This window comes from Podarcis pityusensis, assembly GCF_964106645.2.
Source record: "Podarcis pityusensis genome assembly, chromosome: 1".
In the NCBI taxonomy this organism is placed as follows: Eukaryota; Metazoa; Chordata; class Lepidosauria; order Squamata; family Lacertidae; genus Podarcis; species Podarcis pityusensis.
Genome location: NC_138028.1, coordinates 110,048,612 through 110,059,935, shown reverse-complemented (window position 1 = coordinate 110,059,935; position 11,324 = coordinate 110,048,612). Strand labels below are relative to the sequence as shown.

The following is an 11,324-nucleotide window of genomic DNA, read 5'->3' as shown; positions in this document are numbered from 1 at the left end:
ACCCTCTACTGAGATGTCAAGGAGATAAACAACTAAATGACTTTTAGAAGACATCTGAAGGCAGCCCTGTATACGGAAGTTTTTAAGTTTGACTTTATGGCGTTTTCATATTTTGCTGGAAGCCGCCCAGAGTGGCTGGGGCAACTCAGTTAGATGGGCGGGGTACAAGTAATTAAATTATCATTATTATTATACCTTCATCAAGTAGTTTCCATCAGATGCTGAGGCTGCACCTCTTTACCCTTTGGTACCTGAGACCTATATCTTAGCACCCACTCTATTCTCTAGACCAGGGTTTCCCAAACTTGGGTCTCCAGTTGTTTTTGGACTACAACTCCCATCATCCCTAGCTAGCAGGACCAGTGGTCAGGGACAATGGGAACTGTAGTCCCCAAAACAGCTGGGGACCCAAGTTTGGGAAACCCTGCTCTAGACTGTAATTGTCTTTAACTGTTTTAATATCGTATTTTAAAATTGTTGTAACCTGCCCTGGGACCTCCTGGTAAAGGTTAGGTGAGATTTTTTAACCTGCCAGCTACAACAATGTAGCATTCTGGGATTCCTTTTATTGCCAAAGGTGAAACTATATAGAGGTACAACCTGGGGTGCCATGATTAATGACACTGTGTCTGGTTAAATAGACATATGTATATTATCACCCCACATCAATCATAATAGGGCAGCATAAGGGAAAGACTGTCTGCCTGTATCAGTGAGCGCTCCTGAGGGGTGTAGGCTAAGTTCAACCAAATTTTTAAAAAACTTTTGCCAGCCTCCAGTTGGCACACTGTAGTCTACTTCACTGCCGTCAATGAGGCACCTTAGAACAGTAAAGCACAATAGAGACAAAGTAATGCCTTGTAACTCACAGAAAGAGCAAAGAGCCCTTTGAGATGAAATGTTAAACATAAGAAGTGAAAACAGTTTGCGGTAGTTTCAAGCTGGCTCTTTCGGGCTAACTTTCCTATTGCTACTGAACTATAGTATCATACCTCAGCAGAGCAGTCTCAATGAAATTAGAGAGATACCCTAAAAAAAGATAGCCCAGAAACCATGAGAGAGACAGAGAGAAGGGAAAGAAGAAGAAGAAGAAGAAGAAAAAGGAGCTCTCTATATATTGTGAAGGAAAATAGTTTCTGTGAATGCTCATTTTGTTGGTGCACTGAAGCTGATATTTCCACTCTTTATTACTGCTGCTAAGCTACTTTAGCAAACAAAGAGCAGGGGAGAAAAATAATTCTTGAAACAAGCACACATTAAGACCTTTTTGACAGCATGCAACAACAAAAAACTGAAGCATTTTATTATCCATTTTCAAAATGTTTCTGTATAGATACATATATATCTGTTTGTGTTTGTGTGCCAAGGAAAATTCCCTGTGAGCATCCAACTTGCAGATAATTTGTTTTCTATGATTTGCTATCCATAAATAACGTAATTGCTTCATTGCTTTCCCAGTTAAAATAGTGTAGAGGCTGTAAAAGGAAGGAGTTGCATTTGGCTTCTTCTAGATGGGGCCATGTAATGCATCCCAGGTCCAATCCTGGCATCTTCAGGCAAAGGGATCTCATTTACTTGAGACTCCAGAGAGCTGCTTCCATATCATACTGATAGATAACAGAGGAGCTTCCTAGACTTCCTCTCTCAGGGAGTGTCCCTGCCCACGAGGAAAGCCCCATTGAGCCTGCAGCAACCATCTGGGCAAAGCAGCAATCTGACATTCACCCATGGGGCAGCCATGACCATGAAGACATAGCTGCTACCAATCGTTCTTGGTGGGTCACTGAGGCTGCTGGGCTGCTGTAAGTTCACTGATGAGACCCAATTGTCCTGTGATGGGCATTCCTGACCTCAGGAACCACGTCCAGGTTGCTGTGCTCTATTTAGAGACAATGAGGAAATGGCCAAGGAGAAGACAGCCTGTATATTGGCTGCTTCATCAGGAGGTGAGCACAGGAAGGAGGAGGACAATGGGTATGTCAAGACCCAGAGTATATCATCTTCCCAGACAGACAGGGCTGGCCAAAACTTGGTATAGCCTCATTTCAAGGTACAAGAGACATTGGTATCCCAATGTGTGCAGTATGTGTTTTTGTATGTGTGCACACAATGGGTTGTATTCAACCAACATTTACTCAGAGTAGACCCAGTGAACTTAAATACTATGTCTCCACTGTCAGAGGAGCTTTGCTTCTGAATACCAGCAGCTGGGGGAATCACATGCAGGGAAGAGTACTGTTGTGGTCAGGTTTGGCTTGTGGGCTTGGTATTGGCATCTTGGTTAGGCACTGTGAGAACAGGATGTTGGATAGTATTCTGTTAAAGGAATCTGGTGGTTGTAGATCCTTTCCAATGCCCTGCTGGTGGCTAGGGCCATGACACAATGCCTGGTGACATCAGGGGAAGCTTCCAGTTGTATTTGCATCAACAAGCTCCTTCCACTGGTTGTTAACCTTCGGATGACTCCCCACTGAGCGGGGTGGAGTCATGTATAGATTGTTTGATCCAGTGCCTAAGCCAATACCACTCACATGCTGTAACCAATAAAGTTGTGGCCTTCTTTAGCCCATTAACCTAAAATACATGCATCCTTGTGTCTTATTTATCCCTAAGCGAGCTGAGGGTCCTCGACTCACAGTAATCAGTTGCATTGCAAAGTGGCAGAGCAGGCTGCAAAGGCTCACGGGGATAAGTGCTGGAAGACTGTGTGTGTGTTTAGATGTGCCTAGTGTGCTCTTAGTTATGTAATTCCAACTCAGTGTACAGGTACTGAGGTATGTTTAGCCTGGATAAGAGGAGACTGAGAGGAGATATGAGGGCCATTTTCAAATATCATAAGGGTGGTCACATGGAGGATGGAGCAATCTTGTTTTCTCCTGCTCCGGAGAGTAGGACTCGAACCAATGGATTTAATTTACAAGAAAGGAGATTCTGGCTAAACTTCAGGAAGAACTTTCTGTTTTTTGTTGTTTTTTTTGAAATTTTATTCTTTTATTATGATTGATGGTGTTGCAAACAGCTGGTGCTGGGACACTGCGATATGTAAGCAATTTATGGGAAGAAGAGTTTATTGCCATATTTGAACCTCTATTCACAACAATTCTGAGCGCAGTTCTGGAAAGGCGATTTCCTTCCGCTCCTATATAGAATGACCGTCACATACAGCTAAGCTACTGATTTTCGCCTGTGATTTATATAAACAGGCGATCCTCCTCCTCTCTTTCCAAGGCCTTGAGGTTCTCCGCATCAGGAGGGGGATTCAAAGCCACTCTTCTTGCTACAGCAACAGACTACTCATACCCATTCCATTTAAAAACAAAAACCTGCCTTATGAGATCTCCCTCCCCACGTCTCCAGTTAGGAAGCAAGATAGAATTGGGATGGGGAGCAGAAGCCAAGGATGAGACCGGAGCCTTCCCCGCTCAAGGCTCAGGAAGAACTTTCTGACAGCAAGAGCTGTTTGACAGTGGAATGGACTCCCTCGGGAGGTTGTGGTCTCTTGGAGGTTTTTAAGCAGACGTTGGGTGGCCATCAGTCATGGATGCTTTAGCTTAGATTCCTGCATTGGGGGGCTGGACTAGATGACCCTCAGGGTCCCTTCCAACTCTACGATTCTATGGATTTTAAAATTGGGCTGGGGGGGGAAGTGCTTTTGTTCTCCTTTAGGTTTTTTAAGCCAAAGGGTTCCCACCACCCTGCTAAATATAGATTACAAGTTCCTCAGGGACATCAAACTCATGCAATTTAGGGAGTAGGAGCAATGGCTGAAGGTTAAGTGGAGGTTTGCAGAAATTCCTGGTATATAAGAGCTGGAGCTGGTCAGCTTTTTTCAGAAGGGACTCGCAACTAGGGGTGAATGAATCTGTCCATTTTGGTTTCTATCAGTTTCTCATTTCCCCCCAGTCTCAAGTCCAATTCTCCACATTTCCACATCTGTTTAAAAAAATGCCCTCATGAAAATGCACCAATATTTTCCTGCAAATTTCTTCCAATGTATGCAGTTTTTCCTATTATAGACATTTTTGATGAACGCTTTCCCCTAGTATGTGTATTTTTGTACACTTTATGTATCTGGAGAAGTGCTTTGCAAAATTCAGAGAAGTGCAAATTTTGAAAGGAGGCCTCTGTTCTAGTCAGCATATTGGTTCGGAAAGTGTAAATTAAGTAAATCTTCATTTGAATGTGAACTGAACTGAATTTCTTTCCCACCCCTACTCATGACTGACACTCTTCTGGTTTCTATGCTAGGCTGTAGGAAGCCCAATTGTATCTCCACCACCATCAAGCTATTCCCTCCTCTAATCTTGATTGGAGATCACTTTTGGGTGACGAAGATCCTTTTATTGCAGCTTAGTAAGCACTAATGTGTGTCCATGATAAATATTGAAATTTGAACTAAATTAGGAGTATTTTTCTTCCGTATCTAGATTGTGGACATCTACTCAGATATTGTTTTTGCCCATCTCTGATCAGACGGTTATGTGATTTGCACTATATTCTTCTTATTTGTTCCAAAAAAATTCCAGCATGTCATCTGCTTTTGTCTTTCCATCTAACCTTTCATTCTCCCTCTCCCTCTCTCCCCTCCCTCCCCACTCACTTTTCCAACTTTTATTTGTGATGCTCAGCATGCATCTTCTCCAAGCACACTGGGCTGTTTGGAGATTCTCAGCCATGTTTGTTGTCAGAAAAGCATGTTTCAGAGCTATATGTTTTGACAGGTAGGAAACACTGGTTGAATATTTTTTCCCCTCTCCAGACAAAAGGGAATAGTAACAAATAATATCAGCCCAGCACAGAAAATTTAATTGAAGCCTTGAAGAAATGAAATTTCTTTTGTGAAATTTCATAGCTTTTCTTCCTACAAAACACAGGGCGGTTCAGCCTTATCCTCCTCACTGGATTGGTCGCTGGTGGGTTTATAATCTGGCTGCCTGGAACTGATGTGAGTTGTAGTCCGAAACATTTGGAGGCCATCAGCTTTGCAAAGGTTGTTTTAGTTCCAGCTCTGACTTACAGCCCAACGGCTATGGTTAACATTTTGCTTTGTAAACACCACATAAGGAATTTTGCTCATCTTAAAAAAAGCAAAAGCATGCAAGGGAGGCTCTGAGCAGGATCAGTCAGGTGTGTAGCCTGTAGGGAGGAAGAATAAAAATTTCTAAAATGCAATTGTAAATAATAATAATAATAACAATTTATTTATACCCCACCCGTCTGGCTAGGTTTCCCCAGCCACTCTGGGCAGCTTCCAACAAAACACTTAAATACAATAACGTATTAAACATTAAAAGCTTCCCTAAACAGGGCTGCCTTCAGATGTCTTCTAAAAGTTTGGTAGTTATTTTTCTCTTTGACATCTGGTGGGAGGGCATTCCACAGGGCGGGTGCCATTACCGAGAAGGCCCTCTGCCTGGTTCCCTGTAACTTGGCTTCTCACAGTGAGGGAACCACCAGAAGGCCCTCGGCACTGGACCTCAATGCCCGGGTAGAACGATGGGGGTGGAGACGCTCCTTCAGGTATGCTGGACCGAGGCCGTTTAGGGCTTTAAAGGTCAGCACCAACACTTTATTCCAACTTTGTTGCTTCACAAAACTCCAAGGGGTTCACATCCATGCCATGTGTTTAAAGTCCTTGATTTCCCCCTGCAGAATCATGTGAACTGTGATTTGTTAAGGGTGCTGGGAATTGTAGCTCTGTGAGCCACAAGCTACAATTTCCAGGATACTTTAGGGGGGAAGCCATGTGCTTTAAATGCATAATGTGGACCAGTTTTCCGGGTTTGAATGTTTGAGCGTTTTTTGTTTTGTTTTTAATTTTGTCGGAAGCTAGGGCAACCCGAGCTAGGACAAGCCAGTCAGAGGAGTCTAACAACAACAACAACAACAACAACCATAACAATAACAATAATAATAATAATGTCCAGTTTCCATCCAGGCACTGACCCAGACCAAGGCCAGCTTAGCTTCAGCTTCATCATTTGACTACAGGCTTTCCCCCACCGAAATCCGGCAAGGATACCAGCAAGAAAAAGAAACAGAGCAACTGCAATGGAAGCTTAATTACAGGAGTTCCTGCTTACAGTCAATTTTGAAACTGTGTAGGTCCACGTTTATGGGGAAGCAAAATGAAAGCTCTCATTCTGCTTCCCATTACTTTGTAATGTGAAAATTGGAAAATCAGTTATACCAAGACTGTGCTTCTAACACACAGAGGGCCCTTGGGGGGAAATAACTTACAGCTTGAATGGCAAAGCATTCTGTTCACACATATGTGGTTGAATGGAACGGGGCTTACATTGGCAGACTGCTTTTAAGGATTGGGCTGTAAAATATAAGAGGTTTAATGATGATTTGTATTTATAAAACACCTGTGCACTGTGATAATCAGAAGGATGTGAACAACAGCGCAATTAAAAAGCTCTAAAAAGTATAAAAACACTTAACGGGAAAAGAGTATTTATTAAGACAGGATATAGGTGATCAATTTAATGGCATCGCTTGGGTGTGTAATTTTTGTTTAATTTTATTCTGTGTGCCCACCCCCCTATCCCCACCAGTGGGGTTTGTAACTATTCTGTAGCAGCTATTGCATATTGATTATTCATAGTGAGGAACTGTTAATGTAAGCAGATTCATAGAGCTTTTGTTCTGTAATTGGATGATTGAACAGGAGAATTGCAACCTGAAATTGAGGAACAGTGAAATGATAAACTACTCAGTAACGATATAAAAAGATCACGCATGCTTCTGTTCATAGCAGCTTTGGGACTCACAAAATGTGGGATAAAATATGAGGGATGCTGTGTGGAAGCTGCTGAAATGCTCAAAGGAGACAGATAATATGATCATTGGAAAAACACTAAGCTTGCTACTTTGACTTGCAACTTGCAAGGGATTTTTACGATCTATTGCTGTCCCTTGGGTAGACTAAACAGTCCACTTCTACCATATTGTTTTCTGGGACTGGCGTCAGCCTGCGACACCCGTGGACAATTTCCAAGGCCCTGCATCCTGGGAAGGCCCACTCCTATACCTGCTCTGGTCACTCCACATGGTGTAGCTTAGAGCCACCATTTTAATTTCCCACAGTGCCCTGCCTTAGTGTCACCCTGGGGCATTGTGGGAAATATAAAAGGTGGCTCCAAACCACTAAGCGCTGCTGCTACTGCTTCTGCCAGGTAAGACCACCAGGTAAGCCTGTTGGGGCCTAAAGATATAGGCAGGAGCCACCGGGGGAATTTTGCTGACAGACTTTGAGCCATCCCTTCCTGGGTCCTCTTCACACCTCCATTACTGCAGAACGACTGAGAGGCTGCTTTGCCTGCAATCAAAAAACATAACCTTGAATGGTGATCCAGATATCCACATACCAGTGGACAAATCCAGATTCTCACCATGCAATTTGTTCCATTGCATTTGTGAGTGTTCCTCTCTGTTTCTACGAGCTGCTGGAAACATGAAACGGATCCCAATTTTCCTGTCCCAGAGGCCATCTCTCATCCTTCTCTGTCTTATCACCATTCAAGCTGGTTGTCTGTCTTCCATATCCAGCCTTCTAGCCCTGCGTTGCCTGGCATATTGATACATGTGATCCCTCTAGTCCATGCTTCCATTATAAGTTGGTGCCCTCCAGATACTGCTGGACTCCAAATCCCATCAGTCCCTGCTGATGATAGGAGTTGCCTTCCACTCCGATCTAGGCTGTGGCCAATAGCAGGCTATTGTCCTCCACCCCCACACCCTTCTATACCTTCTTTGCTTTCACAAACTGAAAAATCACTTCCAGGGCATAGTCTGAAAACATGGTCTGGAGACAATGATACAGCCACCTTACTGAAGCTAAGCAGGTCTGCGTTTGACCAGTGCTTAGATGCGAGGCCCCATGAGAACTCTGTGGATGCTGCCTTGAGTTCCATCATGGAAGACAGGTGATGTGCCCTAAGTAAATGACTAGTAACTAAGTAGTAACTAAGTTTTCAGATTGCTGCCTTCCATGCCCAGAGCCAGCGTTTCACCTGCTGATCTTGGGTACAGGCAAAAATGAGCAACTCATACAAGGTAAAACATGAGTTACAGCAATCACAACATCTTAAGAATTAGTAAGGCCAACAATTAGATATAAAGCAGACTGTATACAGTTAAGCCTACAACAGAGAGGCTGGAAAGGAAAAATAGCAGCCACAGAGATCATAAAGCACATCAGTAATAAAACAGATATAAAAAGGGGCAAGAACCTTTTTGGGGCATAGCAGTGCCATATAATAACGATGTCATCCATCTAGGAGACTATTGCAAGCACATCTTTGCAGACCCAAGGGCTCATTTGTTTATTGCGCTGTTACTGCTAAGGGTGAAGCAAATTAGCAATACATATTAAAATCAAATGATCCCACTTCTCTGTGTGTGGAAAGTGTGCAGATTTATTAAACTGCTTAGGCTGTATAGTCTACTCAAATAAAGTTAAAAGTCTACTGAATGCTCCCCTGTCCACCAGGAGCATGCATTTCTTTTCATGAGATCTGATTATTTTTAAAGTTGTGTATGTGTATATTGAGTTGACCAACTTATAGTAATACTTGTTGCTACTTAAGGGAAAGATGATTTTACTCCTTTTGATTGGCCTGGATTTGACCAATACTAACAAGATTACTGAATCAGATTTTTTTTTAAAAAAATTTTTTTACATAAAAGCATTAAGTTGCTCAAATATGACCCTATGCTGGATACTTTTCAAGTTCCCAACCTGACCGTTGTTATCAGATAAGGAAGTGTCTTATAACTCTGGTTGTTTCTTGTCCCCACCTGCCAGCTGCATGCCTGCCTGTCTTCTGTTGCTCTGCCTACCTGTTCCCTTCCCAGCTTCCCAGCACCTCTATTCCCCTGCCCATCATCCTGCCTATCTGTATCTTCATTCCAGTTCCCATTTGGGCAGACTTTCCTTGGTTGTACATGCACCACACACTTAAAGCACATTCCCACCTCCAAAGAATCTTGGGAACTGCAGTTTACCCCTCAAAGAATGACAGTTCCCAGTCTCCTTAAACTACTGTTTCCAGGAATTTTTTTTTTTTTTTTGAGGGGAAATTGCACTATAAATGTGCTTTGCGCACACAAATGTATGGTGTGCACACAGACCTGGGGGGATGTATTTTCAATGTACAGTGTGTAAACAGCTCTGTTTGAAGTTGATTCTGTCTCTGCATTGACCCTTCTATATGGATCTGCCCAGTACAACTCAGTTATTGCATTCTCTGCTCCTTCTAGCTCCGTGCTGAGCTGACTCACCCCTACGGGTAATTGGGCATGGCAAAATGGCTTTAGCCATAGCGAGGGATGGAAAAAAAATCTGCCCATTTCCATTCCCCCACTTTTGCATTTTTTACAATCTTAAATTCAGTTCTTCAAATTTCTGCAGCAATTTGTGATTACCATATTCATCATGGAAATCCTTCAGCAAATTAGAGAATTTATCCTAGTACACATTTCTTTTCAAGCAGTTTCTCATAATGCATTTTTGTATGTTGTTTTCATGATATGGTAAAAAATTCCACAGTTTAACTACGCACCATGTGAAGAAGTGCTGCCTTTTATCTGCTCTGATCTCCCACCATTTAGCTTCATCTGATGACTCCTATTTTAATATTATGAGAGGAGAAAATATTCTGCTTTCTTCACACCATAATTTTATACACCTTTGTCATGCAAGTCTTCATGAAGGTTGTGTATATAACGTACTCATGCATTCATATATCTTTAAAGGGTATTAGCTTCAAGTATTCAAGTATTCACCTGCTTCAAGTGCCTTGTAGCCCTGCTTCCAACAACCCTTATTGCATCTATTGTTTCTGTTTTAAGTCTCCCAGCGTATTATTATTGATAACAAACTGAATGAATGGGTGAATATTTGAATGGATGCTGGCTCTGCCTAAATCGTTGACAGAAGAAAATAGGACGAAATGTGAAATGTGTTGTGTTATCCGGAATCCCTGAATATTACGATCAGTAAAAGTTAACAAACTGGGGTACTGTTGCTGTTGGTCCCTGTGTTTTCCTCCTATGAATCCTGCATTGCATTGCTGACACAGTTATTAAGCTCTCCCATGCCAGCTTGCCCTTTTCCTTCCATAGATGAGAAACTGACAAAAAATTGAACCCCCTTGTCAAATATTGCCTCGACAGTGAAGGGGCTTCTCCACCTCAAGTTACTCAGTTTCATCTTTGCGCTGAGAACTAAATAAAGCCCAATGTTTTGCTTGAACTCAGAAAATTATGTTGTTTTGTGTTTTCTATCAGGTTTCTGTGAGCGGGTTTTCTGTGAGCGTAGGTTGGCCTGGGGGCAATAGTGGGTGAGAGTCTGGGACTTGACAAAAGAGCGTCCAATAGCCTGAAATATTCAGCAGGTGTTTTCCATGAATAAAATGGTCCAAGGAGCGTTGGTGAGAGTCAGAGGAGATTTGCCAGCCCTCTGGCCAGGAGAAGGAAGCATTGTGTCTGCGTAAACAGTTTGAGTCAGACTGGGTTGAAGAAAGGGAAAGAGATAGAGAGCTGAGGTTGTGTTCTCTTAGCAAAGGTTTGGGAAAACGTTTCCAGCCAAAGGACCACGTTCTCTTCTGGGCAACATTCGGAAGGCCCCATGCTAGTGGTGGGTGGGGCCAGAAGGAAATGTGGGTGGAGCAACAAATGTAAATGTGACGTTTGTACAGTAGGCTAGTTTCTGCACCCCACCCCAATGCTCCATCCAGGAAAGCATTACTGAACTTCAGGAACACATTCCACTACAGGGATAGCTCAGCTGGTAAAGCAGGAGACTCTTAACCTCAGGGTCATGGGTTCGAGCCCCGCATTGGGCAAAAGATTCCTGCATTGCAAGGAGTTGGGCTAGATGACCCTTGGGTCCTTTCCAACTCTACAATGTTATGGTTCTTTAAAGCACTCAGTGCACAGATCAGGGCCAGTGAAGGCTGCAGCCCAGGGGAACCATGTGGGCAGAGTCTGAAGAGCCAGACGGAGAAGCCTGCAGAGCCACATTTGTCCAGAGGGTCCCCGCCCAACTGTTAGATCCTTAGGTTGCCAGCTGTTTTCCTTGGAGATCTGATAGGGGAGCAGCGGCTGTTTGTTAGAATGCTGAAGCTGAGCCTCCAGCTCATGCTCAACCTGCATATTTGTAAACCAGCTGAATATGACAAAATGACAGTCAGCCTCTGGCGACCTCCTTCCAAAGGGAACGGAACCTAGGTAAGCACTGTGCCCTTGCGAGGTCTCCTCACTCGGAGGAAAGATGAAACTGATAAGTTTGCATTGGGAGAAATGCCTTCAGTCTA

The 11,324-nt window shown here is 43.2% G+C and overlaps 1 protein-coding gene across 1 annotated transcript in view; it reads right to left on the bottom strand.

Annotated features, from left to right (window-relative positions):
• Positions 1 to 4,785: 4,785 nt before the first annotated feature.
• Positions 4,786 to 11,324, bottom strand: part of LOC308478964 (uncharacterized protein) — a 425,355-nt gene continuing 418,816 nt past the window's right edge. The window contains exons 4-5 of the mRNA XM_081009176.1: positions 9,570 to 9,634; positions 4,786 to 5,136 (exon numbers count right to left, since the gene is read on the bottom strand). Coding sequence (XP_080865302.1) covers positions 5,124 to 5,136; positions 9,570 to 9,634 — 78 coding nt within the window. The 3' untranslated portion in view covers positions 4,786 to 5,123. The remainder of the gene's footprint in view (positions 5,137 to 9,569; positions 9,635 to 11,324) is intronic.